This window comes from Phyllostomus discolor, chromosome 1 (assembly GCF_004126475.2).
Source record: "Phyllostomus discolor isolate MPI-MPIP mPhyDis1 chromosome 1, mPhyDis1.pri.v3, whole genome shotgun sequence".
Lineage (NCBI taxonomy): Eukaryota > Metazoa > Chordata > Mammalia > Chiroptera > Phyllostomidae > Phyllostomus > Phyllostomus discolor.
In genome coordinates, this window is record NC_040903.2 from 54,797,349 (window position 1) to 54,819,435 (window position 22,087).

Below are 22,087 nucleotides of genomic sequence, written 5' to 3' on the forward strand. Positions count from 1 at the left end.
TTCGATAGTCATTTGGGTGTCTCGACTTGAAAGGGAAGAGATTTCAGATCATCGATGAGATTCAGGAAAATACAAAGGGGCAGCTGATGGTGACTGGGAGAACTGTATGAGGTCTCAAGGTGTCTACTTTGAAGGGGCACCATGTATAATGTTTCTTGTATCATCTGTAATAAGTGATCCTATTTTTCATAGTACATGTCTGGATACCTTCTGGACAGACCTTGTGTGTGTGTGTATGTGTGTGTGTGTATGTGTGTGTGTGTATCTCACAAAGAACATATTGCTCTAGAAAATCTTATCCACTAAGTACACAGGGAACATAGTCCATTGCAAGGTCGGGAAGGCTGATTAGGAGTAAGGTGTGCTATAAGAAGGTTTTCTGAAATTTGACATGCTTTTTCCTGGAGCAACTATGTTATATGGGCACTTAGGCAACTAGATCCTAGCTATTAAGTCATAATATATCTGACATTGAGGATGAATTATGCTACAGACATAATCTACATATACAATAACATTTTTACCTAAAAAAGGGTTTTTATAAGTTTCTAACTTGGGTTCTAGAGATACCTGCCTCTTCACTTTCTAAGCCATTTGGCCCAAAGGAAGAAGCCGGAGGGGACCTGAGGGAGCATGACAGGAGGGGGAGCTCAGGGCGTGGAGCTGCGGTGAGAGAAAGAGGAGCAGGGAGGAGGGTGAGGACCCGCTCAAGGCACGCAGGGCCCAGAGAGGGAGGGTGTGGCCTGGAAGAAGAGTGTGGATGGTGGCAGCAGGGTGCTCCCAGCGGGAGGTCTCCCAACGTTTGTGGGACAGGGTTGCTTTCATTCTCCTTCGCTCCACCCTGCTTTCACTACAGCCCCTCTCTGTGGGGCGCATGGGCCAGGGTGAGAGGCAGGGGAGAGGGACAACCACCGTGGGAGCCAGTGTGGAGGAGGAAGAGAGGAGAGCATGCTCCCGGGAGAGAAACTGCCTCTCGGGGCTGTGTGCCCCAAAGTTGGTCTAGGCAGGGCCTCGAAAGGTGGGGTTGGCCGGCTTCCTGGGAGTGGGCTTCAGCTCTCTCCTGAGGCTCTCCTTAGACCAGGAATGGCGTCTCTGCTGGGGCATTTGCTTTCATACTAGAGTTGAGCTCTCCTTAACTAATCTGGCAGCTACCTCAGCTCCTCTTCCCTCAAGAGGATTTTCCCTTTGAAGAACACAGATCAAAGAGAAGGTCAGGCTCCCACTGCCAACCTGGGAGTGTCAGGGGAGCCTCAGGGGAATACACCCCAGGGGCTGGTGGGATCACTACCTCTCCACCCAGTGCAGCCTGCCGGTTAGCTTCCCTCCACTGGCCAACGGGAAACAACTTCTTCCACCCAGAAGCACAAAACCATGCCCACACCGGTACAAGCTGGTTTAAGTCATGAATATGGACTTCTCCATCATCTAGTTTATGAATCTTCCTTTTACAAAATTCTTCCACAGAGCAATCATAGCCAGAACTGGTTAAATTAGGCTAAAAACGGTTTCCCAAAGAGACATGATGACAACATATAAGGCACGATCCTGGCTCGGATCCTAAACAGGGTGGAGATGGGGCTAAAAGAGACATTATTTAGGGGGAAACGGAAACAATGGAAATATGAACCATGGATTAAACATTGCACCAATGAGAAATTTCCTCATCTTAGTGACTGTATTATGGTTATGGAAGTGTGCTATAGCTTGAACGTCTGTGCCCCCTTACCCCCATTCACTGGCTGAAAACGAATCCCTACTGTGATGGATCTGGGAGGCGATATAAACATGTAAGGGGAAAGCAGCAAGCCGGCCCAGGGTGGGGGATGGATGGAGGAAGGGCGAGAGAAGTCAGGGAGGGAGAAAATGCCAAGAAACGGATCTGGCAAAAGATACACGAGAGTGCCCCGTCCATTATGGTGACTTTTCTACAAGTTTTAAATTTTATCAAAGTAGAGAATTACCCAAAATTTAAAAAGCCTTTTCCTAAACTTTCCTACTCAAAATTGTTGAAATGCTCTAACTACAAGTAACTGTGAATCACACACCCTTCTGAAATAAACTTCGAACGAGGCTGACTTGCCAGGAAGACTTCATCAGAATTCATAAAAGAGAGTATGTTTTCTCTGAAAATGAAGTTTCAGGAAAGACTTTTAATCAAATCAACACAGCAGTTGGCTTAAAATATTTTGGAAAAAAAACATCAAGTGCCAAGAAGGTCTGCTTGTCCAAGGATCCCCATTTCTGTAGTGAGGTCAGTAGCAGCTCAGAGGTCAGGGAGCCATTAACAATTCAGGAATCCCTGAATCGGCAGTTTCAGTCCCCAAAGCACTTGGGTTCCCCTAAAGGTCCTGCGAGAATGTCACACATATCGACATCTGAATGACACAGCTGTTTTAGGATTTAAAGTGTCCACTAATCTGACAGATCTGTGTTAAGAAGGTGTATTTTTTTAGTCCCTCTAAACAATAATATTCAACATGAAAGTTGTTGCTTCTCTATAAGTTTCACCTTAAGTTTGCTACTTGGTGGGGCTGGTCCAGGGGCCACTAATTCCTGCTATTCTTCATGTGGCTCTATAATGAGGTAAGGAATGCATAGCTTATTTATTCACTGAAGAATCAGGTACCTATTTACTCCATGTTGCTATTAAATTGGAGAACTCAAAATGTACATGGACATTTACTTTTCCTTTTTTAGCCTAAAACTTCATTATTGTACTGTTTTTCCCTCCTAAGTTTTTCTTTCCTTGTTTAGAGAAGGACATAATACATATTATAACAAGTATTGTGCCATTTTCCCAGGTTGATCCAGGTTTAGTCGGTGGTATTTAGATTGATTGGAACAGTGAGAGACAGTTGTCAGAACATAAACAGAAGCCCAGCCCACACTGTGCCTCATTCTTTCTAACACCAATTCCGTGAGCATGGTGTGGACAGATGGAGATGGAGAGGGGAAGGAGTGTGTGTGTGTGTGTGCACGCATGTGTGTAAAAGGCAGTGAAACAACTGAGATGAGAGGAGGGGTTTAGGGGTGGCCACAGATGTGGCAGAACACAACCTGAAACTGTGCAAAGGATCAACCTGCAAGAAGGTTTTCAGGTATCACCCTGACTGATGGGTTTGCCCTATATAGCTACAGCTGACTCTTGAACATCACAGGTTTGAACTGCATGGCTCCATCTACAAGTGAAATATTTTTTCTGTAAATGCATTTTTCTTCCTTATGATTTTTCTTAATAACATTTTCTTTTCTCTGGTTACTTTATTATAAGAATACATAACATACAAAACATGCTAAATGAGTGTTAATTTTATCCATAAGGCTTCTGGTCAATCGTAGTTATTAACTGTTAAGTTTTGGGGGAGTCAAAAGTTATATGTGGATTTTCAACAGTGTGTGTGTTTGGGGAGGGGTCAGTGTTCCTAGCTGCCACGTGTTCAAGGGTCAACTGCACTGAGAAATTATAGTGTGACTCTCACTAAATGTCTCTGACGCAGGGAGCTGATACAGGGAGGGCGGAACTAACCTGGATCACGAGAATTAGTGAGACTTAAGAGTAAAGTTCTCTCACAACTGGAGAGATTTATGCGTAGAAGATATTGTGATGTGATGTTTTTATCTTATTCACATCAAATTAAACTAAACTATAGAAAGAAATGATCAAGGCACATGTCAAGTAATAGAAATGAGGCAAAGTGACAAGTTGGTACTTCTTGGTTTTCAAAAATGCTATTGCCATTTAGAAATCAGTGCACTGTTAAAGAAATTTACTAGCTTTGCCCTTGCCATAAGTGATTCCGGTCCATCATCAGTGCACATAGTCAGAAGCGGTCTGAACAGAACATGAAAATGAGCTCAACTATGCGTGGACCTCGAAGCAGCCACAATCTGGGCCTGTCACCACCTACCAGCTCCTACAATGAAAGTGTGTGTGTGTTGGGGGTGGGGATTAAGGGAAATCTTATTCTGGTACAGTCTGAGGCATGTGAGGAAGAAGTAATTGTGTGTTAAAGCTCGAAAAAGAGACAAACAGTCCATTTGGACACAGCCTGCGTCCTCTGCAAGTGCTCCGCCTTCTCTGAGCTGTGCGTCACTGACTTTGGACACCAGGACTGCGGAGGACAGGAGTCCCCTGGCCTCTGGGAGTGGACAGGCTGGTGCCACATAACTGGTGTGTAAAGGGTTTACCTGAGGAGCCTGTCAAGAAGCAAAAATATAGAAGTTTTAAGGCATTTTAACTTCAAAGTGATAAAACACAGATTGCCTCTGGTAAATATATTTTTTAAACTTAAAAATACATGGAGAGGTACTGCATGTTAGTGGATAGAAGATACGACATTGTTAAGATTCAGTTTTTTCCAACTGGATCCATAGATTTGAGTACAATCCCAATCAAATTCCCAGCAAATCTGTACATATTGATGAACTGAGTCTAAAGTTTATGTGGAGAACCCAATACCCAGAACAGCCAACACAACACTGAAGGAGAAGAACAGAGCCAGACTGACACTGCCTGACTTCAAGACTTACTATAAAGCTACACTAATAATCCAGACAGTGTGGGTATTTGTGGGCGGGGGGGACAAAGAGACCAGTGGAACAGAACAGAGAGCCCAGAAATAGACCCCCGCAAATGTACTCAACTAATGTTTGACGACAGAGCAAAAGCAACACAATGGAAAAAAGAGAGTCTTTTCAAAACTGGAAAACTGGACATTCACACTGAAAAAGTAATCTGGACACAGACCTTCACACCTTTCAAAAATGAATTCAAAACATATCACAGACCTAAATGTGAACAGGAAACTAGAAAATTTGCAGAAAATAACATAGAAGAAGGTTTAGAGGACCTGGGGGTCTGCGATGACACTGCAGTTGTGATGAACAAGAAGGGTAACTGATCAGTGGGATTTCTGCTCTGTGAAAGAGATTCCCAGGGAGTGAGAAGACAAGCCACAGGCTAGATGTGCAAAGACACATCTGATAAAGGGCTGTTATCCAAAGTGTGCAGAGAACTGGTATAACTCCACAATAAGAAGATAGGCAATTAATTAAAAAATACTCAAAAGATCTGAACAGGCACCTCACCCAAGAAGAGGGACAGATGGCAAATAAACACATGAAAAGATGCTCCACATCATACACCATCAGGGAAATGCACGTTAAAACAGCGATGAGATACTGTTATACACTTATTGGAAGAGCAAACATCCAAACCCCTGACCCCACCGAATGCCGGCGAGGACATGGAGCAACAGAAACTCTCACTCACTGCTGGTGGGAATGCAAAACAGACACTCTGAAAGACAGTTTGGCAGTTTCTTACAAAACTAAATATACTCTCATCACATGATCCAGTAACTGTGCTCATTAATACCAAAAGGAGCTGAAAAACAGCTACACAAAAAAACTGCATATGAGTATTTATTGAAGCTTTTTTCATAATTACTAAAACTAGGATGCAACAAAGATGCCTTTTGGTAGGTAAATAGATAAACAAATTGTCTTACATCCAGACAAGGAATATTATTCAGCACTAAAAGGGTATGAGCTATCAAGTCATGGAAAGGCATGGAAGAACCTTAAGTGCACATCACTTAGGAACAGAAGCCAGGCTGAAAAGGCTGAAAACTGTATGATTCCAACCATAAGACATTCAGGAAAAGGTAGTGGTAGAGAGACAGTAAATTAAGACCAGCGGCTGTCCAGGATTGGGGGTTGGGGGGGACAGGAATGAATAAGCAGAGCACGGAGCATTTTTAGGGCAGTGCGACTACTCTGTATGACACTGTAATGGCGGATACACGTCATTGCACCTTTGTCCAAGCCCACAGAGTGTACAAGACCAGGAGTGGACAGAAATGTAAACTGTGGGCTTTGGGGGATAATGCTGGGTCGATACAGGTTCATGGACTGGAACACACGTGCCTCTCTGAGGAGGATGCTGACGGGAGGAAAGGCTATGTGTGCGGGGGCGGGGGGCACTCGGGGCGCTCTGTACTTCCCACTCAATTTTCCTGTGAACCTACAACTTCTCTAAAAACCAGTCTGTTAACAAAGTATGTTTATGTAATTCATGTGTTTTATATTTAAGTAGTTCAATAATGTATCTTTTAATTTCAGGTCGACTTATTTAGGAGAAACAACTCATGTCCCTCCTTAGTGATGGAACAGCAAGTTCGCTCCGGATTCCAGCCTTGTTTCTGGGTGGACACTGACCGGCTGTGTGAGGCTGCGCTCACAGACCAGCACTCCTACCTTCAGAGGACGGGAGCCTCGGAGAGTGAGGGGAAGGCCCACCTTTGGGAGTAGGAACGGGGAGTTTCCATGTGGGAAGGTGCAAGATGCAGACAGGACTCCTCTCCTAGGCAGTGCTCTGTCGGTTTCATGTTTGAAATCTTGTACCTCACCCTCAAAGACCTGATTTGTCACTACCAGTCCTAAAGGGACAGCACAGTCATGAAGTTTTTAGTAGAGGCTGCCTCACAGCAAATACAGTGCCAGTCCTGCTGAGAAGACAGAGGCCCCAGGAGGGGAGCCACTGGGCCAGTCCCACAGGTGGAGGGAGAGGAGGATGTGGGCCTCGAGGCAAAGTGGATGCAGCTGCTTTCCATAGCTCTCCTGACCCCCCAGGGGGGTTCCAAGGGGAATAAAAAACAGTCACAGATACTTTCAGCTTCAAAAATGATCGTGTGTTATGCACCAACAGACTCCTTCAGCCCAGGCCCAGGATCCCCTCTGGGTGGGGTTCCTCAGATGGGGTATGGAGGGCAGAGGGCAGGGGGCAGGGGCTGCGGTTTCGCATTTCAGTAGAGCCACTGCAACCAGCTCCTGTCACACCGGCCCCTTCCCACTTGTCCCTTCCACACCACACACTGCCTCTGCCACATCCTCCTTATTTATCAACCTAAGCAAGATGGTGTCATTGCCATGCTGGAGCAAGGGACTTTCTGGTGCATTTCTTGGGCTCCTGACTCAACTTAAGATGTAAAGCTTGGTCAAACTCTTAAACCAGTGTCGTGATTACGAGGTGAATTACTATTGTCAGGTCTATCTGAAAGTCTGAGCCAAGGATATGAGTGTGTGACTGTGTGACTGACTCGAAATATGTGAGCAGATCACACACACACACACACACACACACACACGCAGCAGTTATCCCCCAAATGAGACAAGCTCTTCCTTACTGCTCAGAAATTGCAATGAGGCCCAAGTGTGTGCAGGCTTTTCCTCACCTGATTAATAGATACAAAAGACAGGTGTTTATGGGCAGCAGGTATAGCAGGAGAATAAGTAGAAGCATATACAGGTTCCTATAGAGCAAAGCAAGAGGATTAGAGGTGAGAAGAGAAGACTTACCAGAGCGGGGCAGGGAGGGGGAGAGACAAAAACGATTTCTCTAACAGTGTTAATTTCTCATTGCAATTTCAGTGATCTTTTCAAGATCCTTCCCATTTGTTCACTTATTAAGAAATAAATCCACACAAACACAGTAAGTATGCCTGAGTCCACTTTGTATAGGAATTAAATGAATTAGTGGCAAGATTACTGTAACTGATAGAAGATCCTCAGGTACAGAAAGGGGGCCCGTGGCTTTCACTAACAGCTTTAACATTTGCCATAAAATGTCTTCTTTACAGCCTTTAAAAGTGTTTTCATTACACGATTCAAAACAAATTAGGAACACAGACAGCTCTCCACTCTGGATAAAGGTGGCATCTTGCCTCGGTATGAGACACTGAACAAGGGCACCCTCTCTAGGAGGTCACACATGGGGGCACCCGTGTCAGCGTCAGGCTTACCCAAAGCAGATTAGAAATGGCACTATCATCTGTGAATCCTCCTTCTTCCTACAGGTTAAAACAAACAGGTAAACATCGCAGAGAGTCGGGAGGGCAGGGTTGAGTGGAGGCGTCGCGGCCGCTCTGCAGCGCGCTGGGGCAGGGCTCAGCCAGCAGCATGCACGTGCTCGTACGCAAAGGCGGCACAGGCCCCAGGCACGCTCACCCCCGCCAGCAGGATGCTAATCTTTCATCTGGGCCTCCTTCTTCCTCCTCCCCTTGCTCCTCAACGGGATTGCATTCTCCTAAATTGTGATTTGGAATTTCAGTGACAGCAGGCAATGAGACCGTGCATGTGGGAGATTTACCTTCTTCAAATTTTCAAGGACTCATAGTGGGGACATTATAGATCTTAGCTTGACTCACTGACTGGATCCTACTGAAGTACAGCGAACATCAAACCCTAATTTGTGACTCACAAGTAGACAGAGGGCTGTAGTGGGAAACTGTACACAGGCTTTTATTTCCTGGAAAAGTCTGATATCCTGGGTGAGTGTCTTAACAGAAGGACGTAGGATTCACTATCTATGGCTTGCTGTCCAATATGCCAACATGGGGTTGGAATTTAGAAGAATTATTTGGTGAAAAGAAGTAATTGCAATGTACTTGTAACAAAGAGACTCCTGCCAAAAATCACGTCTTTAAAACTTCATTGCGTTCCACCCTTCCGAAGGAATGAGCTGTTCTGCAGGCAACTAACTGTGCGGGCACTGCGCTCGAGTGCACACATTCCACACGGTGTGGACCGGGCCAAAGCTACAAACCGCGTGGCATCACGGTCTTCAGAACGACTTACAGGTGCTGCACAGCACAAGTGCGTCCGTCAGGTTCGCAACGCCCTAGACTAAGCTGAGAACAGGAGGAAGAAGACAGAAGAAAAGGAGGATGGCAAGGGAGAGAGGGAGGAGAGAGAAGGGACCTGGACTACTGGCCACAGGAGACGACAGAGTGGGCCGGGTCAAGGATTGGTAAGCTCCAATTCCTCAATCCTGATTTTGGGGAGCGATTTGGAAAGCGAGGGTCTGCTGCCAAGTCACCTATTCTCTGAGACACGACTGATGTTTCTGGATGTAAAGGGAAACTCTGACTTAGTTCCCCAAATCTATTCACGGGCCAAATTTTCTTACCATGTAGCACCCAAAATGAGATGCTGGTTACTGTACCACAAATTTGTTTTGTTTCGGACAAGCCCTGGGACAGAAACAAAACAGTTACAGATTTTTAAGGCAATGTTTTTATTTTAAAAATATGGTTACTAGACAACCTAAAATTACTTATGTGGCTCACATGACATTGTTATTGGACAGCAGGATTTTCACAGGGGCAGTGGAAGCGATTTACCGAGTCCCGTCTCTACTTCCTGCCTCCCCTGTGTTCCCACGGGCTGCCACTCAGGCTCACTGCGCACACAGGCTCGAGGGGGACAAACTGTAAAATGTGTGCTGGCCACGAACACGTGCTGTTTGGTGAATTCAGAAACTGTGTGGGGAAGAGGGACAGCTCTGGTGCAACCTCCCTGAGCAGCGCTCCGTCAGCAAGGCCAGGCCCACCCCTGAAGCAAGACTCCCCCTGTGCACACCACACAGTGACTGTGCTCGCTCTCCAGGGCAGCGCTCTGCCACCCGGCTAGCAGGGGCGTTTCTCAAGCACTCCTCAGCTGTTTGGGGACTATGTTCAGACAGGCTGGGTTTAAGGCACCTCACATGTGAACCCGGGAGAGGTGTGACAGAAATATACTGCCAGCCCTTGGGAAGAAATCAAGCCAAGGGCTTATCAGAGGCCATGTGAAAACCGCTTGACCTCGACAGAACTTGAGATACCCCCCTGTCTGCTCCACAAGCTTAAAATAGATCGGCTTATTTTAACTTCAAAGAGCTGATTGTCTCAGGCCAAAGTGAACTGGGTCACTGAGGATGAGTGGAAGAGCGAGTTCACTGTTGCTGCGACGTCTGCAGCTTCCATGAGCCCAGAGCACCAGTCACCCTGGAGCCCCGGGCACGGCGAGAGCCCCAGGGCCGCTGACCGGGGTGTCCGCCCCATGGGCCACTGAGTCAGCGTCTTCCGTCTTTGACCTCCTCAGCCAAGTGTTAGTTCAGATCACATCCTCTATTTACAGTCTCTGGTTTTCAGAGCCTCAAATGACCCCTGTCTTCTGAGCAGGCGGAGCACTTATCTCATTCCACTATTCATGGGGAATCTGTCTAGCTTTGTTTGTAGCTTTATTTTAATTTTCACCTGGCCACACGGGACTGTCAGCTCCTAAGGCTTTTTTGGATCTTCCAAAATGACCAATGAGACAAAGTGTTAAAGATACTTTTGAATCAATGATTTTAAGACCCTTTTAAATAAAGTTTGTGGGCAAAGGGACCTAGTTGAAGGACCTGATTTCCTTTCACTTCAGGATCTCATTCTTAAATTCTCAATTTCATATCTGTGCAGATCCAAAGATCACACGCGATTATATTGGAAACATTTACTAATGACCAAGAATTAAATGTTTTTTAAGTCATTCTCTTTAATATTATATATGTTTGGGAGGAGATTATTCAAATCTCTGTTCCCATTTATCCTGTCCAGACACAGAAACACCTTGTAAAACTGGGTCAGCGCTGCTGCCTCACCAGCCCGCATGCACGCTTCCTGCTGTGTGAGCTTCTAACTGCACGAAGGCCACACTCAGTTTCTCTCTTCTCCGGATGCTTAAAGTATTTCAGAACTAGAGGGGTCCAGGTGATCATCTGGTAGGAAGTTTTTTCTTTTCTGTTTGAAGACTTTGATGCCGGGAGCTGGCCTGTGGACGTGTATGTCACAGGTGTCGCCCCGCCTCCAGCCAGCAGGTACATTTGCAGCCCCCAGGCCAAGCAGCAGGGAAGTCTCTACCCATTTTGAAAGTGTGCACTAATTGGTCGAAAGCTGGTCATCACTGCACTAGAATTTAACAGCTCATCAATGCTTTTGCATATGCAATCCTTGCCAGTAATGACAACAAAGTGTTACTTAATTTTATTTAAACTTGTAACATATTTTCCTGTATATCCTCAATAAAAGGTATACCTGCTCAATGTAAAAAAGTGCTTATAATTATAAAATAATGTCTCACTGACCACAAAAATTATGTCCTTATTCTGTATACTTAGGTTTTAAATCTTAGTATAGGGCATGTAAGTCCCTACATTATATGCAATGTATAAAGTGTTAGTGGTCAATTAAAGTTTTTCATTAGAGAGGCTTCCATAACATTGTAAAGTCAGACTTCGTTTAAGAAGGTTTTAAACCGAAATAAAAGTACACACTTCAAAATGCAGGAACTTGCTTGCTGATACATTATGCAGGTGGTGCTGCTCCCAGTTCTACAGCATCTCAAGACTTTACCTTTGATCAACTGAAGCTGCTGCGAGACAGACTCTCAGTGTGAACTCCAAGGGCAAGGCAGTGCCAGCGCCTCCCAGAGCGGTGACTAGCGAAGTCATGCATGCGTGTTCCACGCCCTCCGAGCGTGACGGCAGTCAGCACGCCTCTCCCCCCACGGGGCACTTACCTTCTTCTTGAGTGACTGCTCCGCCTCTTGTATGTGCAGGCTGCTCGTGACGGACGCTTTGCCGTACTCCTGCTTTCTGCCGAGTCTGTTTTTCCAGTCTTCCTCCCCGCTCTTCTTCAGCAGCGCTAATCTAGGGGGAACGCAAGCCAACCGAAGAGCTCAGCACCAAACTCTCACTTGTAATAGAACCATAATATAGGTAAATGAGAAGTCTTGGGCCACTAAATGACCACGGTTGTCTAGCTTTAATCTTTCTGGATTTCATTTCTTCCAAAGTATGTCTAGAAAAACAATATAGGAGTCCCTTTTCTAAGACGGCCCCAAAGATTTTACAGCTGATTGAAATGCAAAGCTGAAATCTGACTTGCCAGATAAAAACTGCTTCATCATTCCACCAAAGGAATAGCTGTGGTTTTTCCTTGCCCTTGGGCTGAGGACATGATCCCCAGAGAAAATGTCTGCTAGTGACCCCTTCTGGCCCCTTGATGAAACAACATTTAATGACTAGTGCTAGATAATAACTCATTTGCAGAAAATACAGCAGAAATAGGTTTAAAACCTTAAAGCTATAAAACACCGACAATCTCTTAATATCATATCTTTCAATTACAGGTAAAAGATGATGTTTAAGATTGTTTTTCTTCCTGTACTCTAAGCCCTGTTTTTTTCCCCCTCCAAATAAACTTGGTCTTTCCAATCTATCTTCTTAACACAGAAACTTCTCCACAAACCCACTTTAAAAATGATCACTTCAACTTCCCTCAGGGAAAAGCTACCCACAAAAAAAGAATCTAATTAATTGAGGGGTTTTTTTTTTTACCTAACCTACTTCAGTTCCACTGTAATGTGACCTGATAGAAAGCTGCTTGGATGCCATAATCTATGACAGGTTGTTTTGTTTCCGCTGCTACTCTGTTACAACGAATGAGGAAGTCTTAGGCATTCAGTTGGACAAACATGGGAGAGAAAAAAGGCGAAAACATGGGGGACATTGAATCCATCTGAGCTGATGCTCAGACAATTTAAAAGATTTGGGAAAAAAATGATTAGACCCCTTGCCATCTCTGCCCAACCTGCTGGGCCATGTTTAAAATGTAAACATCGTTAACGCATGTCCACGAACAGCGTACTTGTAAGCAGCATGTCAGCTCTAGCCTGGCCATGAACTCTGCTCAAGTAGCCTGGTCTCCTCTCCTTATTAGTCATCTTGGGAATGGGACTGGATGGTCTTAAATGACCCTTCAATTAAGTTTCCTGATTCTGTTAAATATTTGACTTGGAGATGGGAGGAGATACATCACACTCCATGATAAAAGTTTAGTGAAACAAATAAGAAAAATTTTGCAGTACTTAAACAAGAATTCATTTACATTTACAAATTCATACATGATCACACCTTATGCTTGTCTCTTCATTCAGTCAAATAATGGAAAGTAAGCCATGAAGAAAAGAGCCCCCCAAAAGGGACAGGAGCTTCAGATTCTGGACCTATCTGCTCCCCAGTCTCTTCCCCTTCCCTTCCCTTCCCTTCCCTTCCCTTCCCTTCCCTTCTTTTCTGTGTGACAGCAGATAAGACCTCAAATGACCATCTATAAAACTGGTATAATGTTATCTAATCTATCTTTGATACTGTGATTTATAATAAGAAATCTATATTTGGTCTTTGTCCCTGTTTCTGGCACAAAACTCTTAAAACTCCTGGAATTTCCTAAGTGATGAGAACCATAAAATGTCTTTTATTATATTAATGATGAGACTTTTGGGAAGCATCTAAGGATGGGGGCTGGTGCCAGGAAAACCAACTTTCAGTGCCATACTCTGGTTTAAGGAGAGGGGAGAGGGGCTGAAGATGGATTAAATCATTGGTTATTTGCAACTGCGTTTAATAATGCTTATGGAATGATGCCTCCATAAAAACCCAAAAGGGCAGAGTTCAGAGAGCTCTCGAGTTGGTGGAACATGGAGATTTGGGGAGAGTGGTGTGCTTGGAGATGATGTGGGGGCTCTGTGCCCTTTTCACACACCCTGCCCTAAACATCTCTTCTGCCTGGCTGTTATTGAGTTATATGCTTTATGATAAACCAGTGTTCTAGTAAGTGAAATGTTTCTCTGAGTTCTGTGAGCTGTTCTGGCAAATTAATCAAACCTAAGGAAGGGGTTGTGGGAGCCTCGGATTTATAGCCAGTGGGTAAAATGTACAAGTAACAACCTGGATTTACGAGTGGCAGCTGGAGTGGGGGTGGGAGACAGTCTTTTAGGACTGAGTCTGTAGCCTGTGGGATCTAATGCCAGTAACAGGTAGATAGTGTCAGAACTGAGTTGAAGCACAGGACACCCAGCAGGTGTCAGAATTGCTTGGTTATTGGAGATGGGGAGGAAACAACATACATTGGAAATTAAAGTCGGAATCTTACTAAGAGAGGCCTCATTTGGCCCAGGAATCCGATTAACCTTAAATCCTATCAACAATGGTGTCTGACTAGACTCTGCAGGCTACAAGGATCAGCCCACGTACTTGAAAACAAATTCTAAACATCTTTCAATGTTTCCACCGCAAGTTCAGTCTCCATATGACTAAGATCTATCACTTCTCCAATTATTCTCAACGAGTCAGTTTTTTCTAATAAGAAAAAAGAATCCAACAAAATCAAATCGTTAAAAGATATAATTAGTATTTGCATGCTGCAGCGGCGCTTTCGAAGTTTCCAAATTATCTGTAAGTGAGACTTTCAGAAAGTGAGTGTGCCAGTGCTTCCGACTCCTCGTCCTGCGAAGGCAGACGGGCACCTCGCCGCTGCCCGCCACGCCAACGGGCCTCCAGAGCCGGCTGCCTCTCACCTCGGACGCGCATCCGTCGTGACTCATTGAGTCATCTACCTTTTTAATCCAGTCAGACTGGATTCCAAATGACTTGAGAGAATTTTTTTAAAAATTAAAAGATTCATTCTCATGAGTTGGGTTTATGAAAAATAATGCGCTACTGTTTTTGAGGGCCTTCTCAAAAAGAAGTTCTCAAATATTTGGAGCAAGGACATCATCTAAATAATCATTTGGTTTCCCTGGTGGCTGATTTGAGGAATAAAAAACTGACTTAGGAAAAAAACAAATTGTGAAGCGTTTAATCACTCTGCAGTCTGCCTTATACTCTGCTGATCTGCATGCAACCTTCATGAAATGAAACATTGCTACTCCCCATCTGACAGACAAGGAGCAAGGCACACACGGGCCGCACACTCAGTTGACGGGGAGAAGTGGCTCCAACCAGGCATGTCCTGCCTCTGGTCCAGGCTTGCTTCACTACCTTAGTGTGTGGGCTGGCCAGGAACGTTTCCGCTAGTATTTTGGCTTTCTTACAATGTCCTCCCCACTCCTGTCTCGCGTGGCCTTCAGAGAGTCCCCCATTTCAAGAACTGAAATCTCGCTTCTGGATGTTCTGGCTGGGCTGTCCCCAGGGACTTCCAAAGACTACAGAGTAACCAAAATAACATGGAAGAAACTGTGGTTCCACGGAGCCCACATGGCACTGTGGACCTAGCCCTGGCTGACATGGTGCAACTGACGGATAACTGAAAAATAACACACCCTGACACTTTAATCCAACCAGACTGGCCATCTGGGATAATCAGGGTATCAGGAATAATACCAATCAGACTGGCATTCTTCCTGTCCCTTTAGATTTCCTAGTTGGTGTTCCACAAGCAGAGGAGGGCAAAAGCCCTTTCCCAATGCAGTCTTGCCTCTGCAGTCTCACGGCCCTCCTGACTCACTGCAGACTGCTGGGTGCTGGAGAAGGCCGAGGAGCTAAACGTCTGGTCTTACACATGACATAAATTACTGCCTATTCAATTCAAACAACTGTCAGCGCTTTTAACTTCCACCAAGTCCAAGTGCTATTTGCAGGGCTATGATGTTGAGAGCCTGGGCATCTGCTCCATCTGAGGCTGAGAACCCAGTGAGTGGCACTGCGTTAGCCTATTGACCCCATGGCTTGGCCAGGGCCACCGTGACGTGGGCCTGCCAGGCCGCCTGGGGAAATGTCCACCCCTCCTGCCACAGCCCACGCCTTTCCAGCAAAGAATACTGGCCAGAGTGGCTGTTTCAGGGGCACTGATCTGAAAGCCCTGCCTGATTAGAACAAGTTCTGCAGGCTTGCAGCAGTCAGGGCTGGGTCAAACTTGGGACAGGCAAATCACGTGCCCCTCATCTGCAACTTTTTCTTCCCTCTTAGAAAACCTCCCTGCATTTCAGAGGACCACAGGCACCACGTAGATTTCAGATAAGGCTGAACTGCACTGATTAGTATTTACAACGGCCTTGGCTAGTAGGCCTTGTAGGCTGGAGTTACATGTCTTTTAAATGAGGGCAAATCAGGGATCAGAAAAGGAGGGTCACAAGGGAATGACACCTTTATCCCTAATTGTTACATAAATCTGAGGCCCTCTAGTGGCTGAAATCTCCCGAGGAGTCTGTTGGGGAAACATGAGTACAGCTTCTGCTGGGTGCGGGCTAGAAGGGTGGATGGAGGGGCAGGCAGGGAACAAGGGAGGGGATGGCAGGCAGCTGCCCCTGTGAGTCAGGTCTCTGCAAGCTGGCAGGAGGCATGGGGCGAGTTCTTTGACGTTCTGCAAGCAAGTCCTCACATTACACCGATTTCCCAGTGAAGGGGTGGTTCCTTTGCCTTATTTGGTAATGTCCCCAATATAAAATCTCAGATTTGGTTATCTTAGTAATTGCAGAAATAAGATTTCCAAAAGCTTGGTCTGCTTTTAAAGAGGTATCAAAGGTTTTATCCCCAAAGAACATACAAATAATTTGACTTGCAATGCTTTTCAAAGAAGTTCCCAGACAAGGACAGCTTCCACCCCAATCATCTGGACAGTTATGGAGCAGCAATTTTATTAGTCCAGTGAAAGAAGCACATTGTGTTCAAGTTAGCACTCGCTGGGGTTCAAACTCGACATTCTGGAGGTCAGAGAAGATGAAAGTGAAAAGAAACTTTTATTTATGTTTCTCCTTGAGCATCAGAACTGTTCTGAAAGAAGAGTGGGCCTAGGGGGAGACGGAGCCTGCCCGGCCCTGGGCTCTGCTCACTGGCCTGCAACCGCATGCATGGCTGCCGGAGCCACGCCCCTCCTCTGGCAGCCTGAGGAAGTGAGAGGAAGTCAGAACAAGGTTTACAAGCTCCATTTTATATGCCATCTCAAAAAAGAAAAGTAAAATCCAAAGAAATACATGAACAGCATTCTTATTTTAAATAGGTCAAGCTTCATTATCTAAATTAACAGAAGGGAGGGATTATAAACCCAATTTAGGGAAAAGCTATCACAGATGGGTTGTAAGGATACATAGTTTTGCTATTTCAGCAAAGCACAAATAAAAGCACCATCAAGATGGGGCTGAGGGGAGATCAATGGTAATATATTTTGTATTAGCATAATTTGTTATAAATGTAGCTGCTAAATTAAGGGCTCCTCATTCTTTTCAAACCCACAGGCACACCTCGTTGTATGTGTGTGCTTCGCTTTATTGAGCTTCACAGATGCTGCAGTTTTTACAAGTTGGAGGCAAGACTTCCATCAGTGAAAAGATTACTACTCCCTTTATTGTGATGCTTGCTTTGTTGCAGTGGTCTGGAACCACACCAGCTATAAATCTGAAATATGCCTGTATATTCTAATAATTAAACTGAATAGCTGAATACTTAACAAGCATTCCTTACTATCGTGGTTCTGAACAGGGTGGGGTCACTCTTGGAGACTGAGAGAGGTTCTGTCTCCCATCAGCCAGAAGGTACCTGTGCACACACAGTGGACTTGGAACACTTCCAGGCAGTTCCCAGACACCTTATAGCCACCCTTGAACTCTTCTGTCACCCACAAAGCCTGGTTTAAGAGGCTGAACCGTTATAGCATCTCACATTTTCCTGCTTTCTGAAAGGTACAAATACACTAAAATCTACTAAAAACAGCAAATAAACCAACAATTATTGCACAATGGATAACACAAAACTTCATCAAAAGCTCTAAGTCTCTTAGGCTTCACCTTGTCTGGGAAGCACTTTATCTGCCCTTCCATTCTAAATGATAGCTGTTGCTGGATAGAGTAACCTAGGTTGTAGGTCCTTGATAAAGGTAAAGGAGTTCATCACCACCAAGCCATTATTATAGGAAATGTTAAAGAGATTTATTTAAGAAAAAGAAGATCAAAATCATGAACATTAAAAAGGCAACAAATACAACTATCAACAACTAAGTTAAAAAAAAAACAAACTAAGCCAACAACTAGAACAGGAACAGAATCATAGATATGCAGATCAGATCACATGGAGGGTTGTCAGCTGGGAAGGGTGGGGGTGGGGGAGAATGGGGGAAAAGGTACAGGGAATAAGAAGCATAACTGGTAGGTACCAAACAGACAGGGGGAGGTTAAGGATAGTATGGCAAATGGAGAGGCCAAAGAACTTACACGCATGACCCATGGGCATGAACTAAGGGGAGATTGCCAGAGGGAAAGTGGGCAACGGGCGGATGGAGGCTAACTGGGACAACCGTACTAGCATAATCAATGAAATATACTTTAAATAAAAAGTCCTAAGTCTCAACAGATAGATTATACCCAAAGGTGGGGGAGTCCCTTTTAAGAACCTTTGAAAGGAGGGGTATATCTTAGTATTTTCCATTGGATTTTTTCTCCATAAAAATATAAAACATCTATATAACATCAGAACTGTACATTAGTGACATTTACCATTAATCCCTTTAAATGGAACCTCTTTCTTCTCAGCTGCCCAGTAATCAATAGTTGGATCTCCGGGACCCAGCTGCTCTGAGGCAGGCTCCTGCAGAGGAGGCCTCCGGCTGGAACAGGCCGGCAGCCTCCCACCGAGAGGACAGGGGTCCTCTCTCCTGGAGCCCTCGGCCTAGTGGGTGTGATTTATCATGAATTTTAAAGAATAAAGGAGAAAGTAAATAAGATTTAACAACCTTAAGAATACATTAGTTGACAAAGGCTCCATCTCTTTAATGTTTCAAAAAGATGGTTCAAAAGCTTGGCTTGTAGCTAGAACAATAAGAGCAGCCAGAGTCTGACAGAGCAGGAAAACTGAGTGGTGGGAGGTGCTCAGGAAGGGGCCAGGTGGGCAGAGCCGCAAGGAACTGACGGTAGAAATAGTTCTTCTCCTCGCACCGGGAACTCTAGGAGGCCTTTCTTCATGCTGTGTTCCTGTCACTGTTACCTTAATCAACAATGGCTTACGGTTAACAAGAAAATACAACCTGAAACATTTAGCTCCTATTCTTTGTATCCGTCCCATTTAAATATATCCTCTCAATCCTCCATCATTCATCCTTTTTTTTTAATCCTCACCCAAGAAGATGTTTATCGATTTGAGAGAGAGAGAGGGAGAGAAAGAGAGAGAGAGAAACAAATATCAATATGAGACAGAAACATGGATTGGTTGCCTCTGGTATACACCCTGACTGGGGATCGAACTTGCAGCCTAGGTATGTGCCCTGACCAGGGATCAAACCCGCAACCTTTTCCTGTGCGGGACAACACTCCAACCAACTGAGCCACCCAGCCAGGGTCTCCATCATTCTTTTAAATAAAATGACATTACAGTGTGGATACTCAGATATAATCTTTCATAGCTATTACCTGATACAAAATTTCTCAGTGCAGTTCAGAAAAGTCATTTAATTTATTTTCTGTAAAATAAACAAAACTTAGGTTTTAATCCCAGAGGTTTATATTCTAGATATGAATTTACCTTCGTTCTCTCTCCATAGACATTCCTTCTACATACTTTACATAAACAGTCAGAAACAGTGAGCACGTTTGATTGGATGCCACGTGGATCTGAAAGGGAAAGAGCCAAGCTCTCTGTTCCCATCACTGGAGACTCAAAGTATTTAATATAAAAAAGAAAACGAAACTGCAAACAAATGAAGCAAGCAAATGTCTGCTTCTGCAGTTTCCTCTTTTTTATCTGGAACTGGACCTCATCCAGCCTCACCCACCCAGACAGGGGGGTTGCTGCAGTTCACTCCCAAATACCTCGACGTCCCCTAAGAATTCTAGTATAACAGCGTATCTCTTTATGGAGCTGGACTCACGAGTTCCTCTCTTTGCCCATTACTCAGATCTTTTCTTAAAAGCAAGTTGCAGTTCCTCCCTAATAGAATTACTTGGCAGTCGTTAAATCCAATTACCTTTCTTTAATTGACATGGTTTTGCTGGGTGAATCAAGGATGCCCTCCACTGTTGGTGTTTTGATCTCTCCAGCAGCAAACATGGCACACGGATTCCTATAGAGCTTCTCCTGTGGTTGTGCTGAAGGCTCCTGCTGCTTCCAGGACACTGGGGCTGCAGCTGGAGCAACAGTTTTCCCAGCAGCTGTGCCGCTCTGCTCAGAAGCGGGTTCTCCGAACTCTGCTGCTGGGAAGGAAAGGAGCAACGTCAGCACTAACTCCTCCAGGCAAGCATTCTCCCAGCTATTCACCCCCCAACAGTCCTGCCCTTGAGTTCAATCTGTGGGCACATGGCCGGCTACACAACCCACTGGGATTTATGCAAATCTGTGGCACGCTATATTCCATGAGAAAACCAAACTTCCCAGTGGGTTACTCCACATAGCAAATTGTTTGGTGACAACTGGTCTTTTCCTGTGTGCAAGACTCAGGAAGTTCGCTTTAACTGTATACTACATAATGTTTTACTCCTCCAAACACTACTTTCAAATGTGCCACGCTCACAAGCCAAAACCACTGTTAAAACTTACACACTGTCATTTTACGCAAACGTAGAATGAGAAAGAAGTCCCATGCATATAGCCTGCTAGTGTGCGTGAGCAGAAGGCAGGAGGTGGGCCTGAAGCCCACAGACCTGGGATGAAGTCCTGCTTCCCTGTAGGCACCCAGCCTGGACATCTGGGCCACGGAAGGGGCCAACAGAGCGAGCAGTTCACAAGGCTGTCATGTGCCTTAACGTGACCCAAGTCATCAAACACCCTTATCAAAATGTGTGAAAGAGCACAGGTATTTTTACTGTTGAAAAACTAATAATCCACTGAATAAGTCAAATCCAAGAGGAGGAGAAATCTGGGGGAGAGGAGGATTCTCACTAAAATTTTAATCAGTGCTAGTTACAAACTGCCTTCGTAATTTAATTACATCCAGTAATTTAATTAGGAAGAATCACAAACATGCGAGCAATCAAGCAGCCACCGAACACCCAGCTGGTTTCTAAAACTTGAGGAGCAGCAGCGAGTTACCTCTCAGCGAAAACCTCCTCTTTGTGACACTCTCCGCGTCCACCTTCTCTTCAAAGGGCTGCCTGTCCTTCGAGTCCGTGTTCCCCTGTGTGAGGCTTCTAGCAGCGGGAAATTCCTCCTCACCGAGGTTGGGGGCAGGAGCGTTAGCTGGCTCCAGGCTCCCCCTTCTCAGAGCAGCGTATTTAGGTTCTTTCTGGCTGTCTCCTTCCCACACTCGGTTGAGGATGGGGCAGGACAGCTCTGCTTCCTCAAAGGACTCGTACTTTTTAACACCACTGTCTCTGCCTGTCAAGACTCTCTTACTCTCTGTCTCTCCAAACTCTCTCAACATGCCTTTGCTCCCACTGCCCTCCATGGGAGGCTGCCAAACTTGGGACTTCAGAATGCTTCTAACCGGAGCATCTGAATTTTCTATCGAAGAAGGAAACTTATAGTCAGTGGCACTTGTGTTGTCATCCACGGGGGGCTTTGTCCGAAGATCCCCTGCGTACATGGGGGTGACTGTCGATGCCTTGGTGGACACAGACGTGTTAATAGTGGGTGAGAAAGGAATGAGCTTTCCACTTTGCACCTGGAAGGACACATTGAGAATGGAAAGAACAGATTTAAAAATACTGTCTACGTAGCCCCAGTGTATGGATTGACCTACCCTGAAACACTACCTTTGGTGCAGTTTTACTGCTTGCCTTGTGGGAAACCAATCCCAGACACAGTTATACAATGCATCTCATTAATCAAGTCATCTGGGTGAAAAGCAGACTGTGCATCCTATTTTTCTCTTTAAAACAGACACATTCCAGATGATTTCAGCAGGCAAATTATACAAACAGGGAAAGAGAAATATACTGGGCATTCTTAGGAATGAAGTCATTACCAAATCATTTACAGGTAACCCAGTGTACAGGTAGATTGCCTTCAATATATCATTAACCTGAGATAGCTCGGTGCTCCTAAAGTTTAAGAACATACCAGAAACCTGGAGATCGAAGACGGCGTACCCACCTGTTCCACCTCTCCAAGCGTGACTGGCTGAGTTTGATAGCGAGCATTCATTCTCCTCTGTCTCGTGTCTATTCTGTTTCGGGTAGAAATAGCTTTTGAGACTGGCTGGGACAATTTGTTAAACAAGGCCAACTTCTCTGCCAAGCTTAGAGTGGAGGAATCAGGTTCACCTTGTTCAGCAGAATCTCTGCCCTCATTTGCCTGGTCTCTGGCTAAGGCCTTTTGGTGAGCAGATGCCTGTAATCTGCAAGGGAGAAAAAGTCAGTGACACAGATAAAAACAAACACAAACCCACCACCAATTTTGTACGTTAACTTTCTTCCAAGTGTCCATTTTGAAAAGAGCTTTATTTTTGCCTATGTCCATTTAAGACAGGTGCAGGCAGGTGTTAAGCTATTAAAGGAGACAGTAAAAAGCTGAGTAGCCTGGGATACC

The 22,087-nt window shown here is 45.0% G+C and overlaps 1 protein-coding gene across 9 annotated transcripts in view; it reads right to left on the reverse strand.

Annotated features, from left to right (window-relative positions):
- SVIL (supervillin) overlaps positions 1–22,087 on the reverse strand; it is a 213,392-nt gene that overhangs the window by 37,559 nt on the left and 153,746 nt on the right. For 5 of the 9 annotated variants that reach the window (XM_036022700.1, XM_036022707.1, XM_036022726.1 and 2 more), the window contains 4 exons: positions 21,653–21,896; positions 20,651–21,221; positions 19,590–19,815; positions 11,380–11,509 (listed from right to left, as the gene is read on the reverse strand). In XM_036022700.1, coding sequence (XP_035878593.1) covers positions 11,380–11,509; positions 19,590–19,815; positions 20,651–21,221; positions 21,653–21,896 — 1,171 coding nt within the window. Of the gene's footprint in view, positions 1–7,235; positions 7,314–7,802; positions 7,851–11,379; positions 11,510–19,589; positions 19,816–20,650; positions 21,222–21,652; positions 21,897–22,087 lie in introns of all 9 variants that reach the window. The other 4 variants (XM_036022710.1, XM_036022716.1, XM_028508244.2 and 1 more) reach the window with 2 other exon arrangements.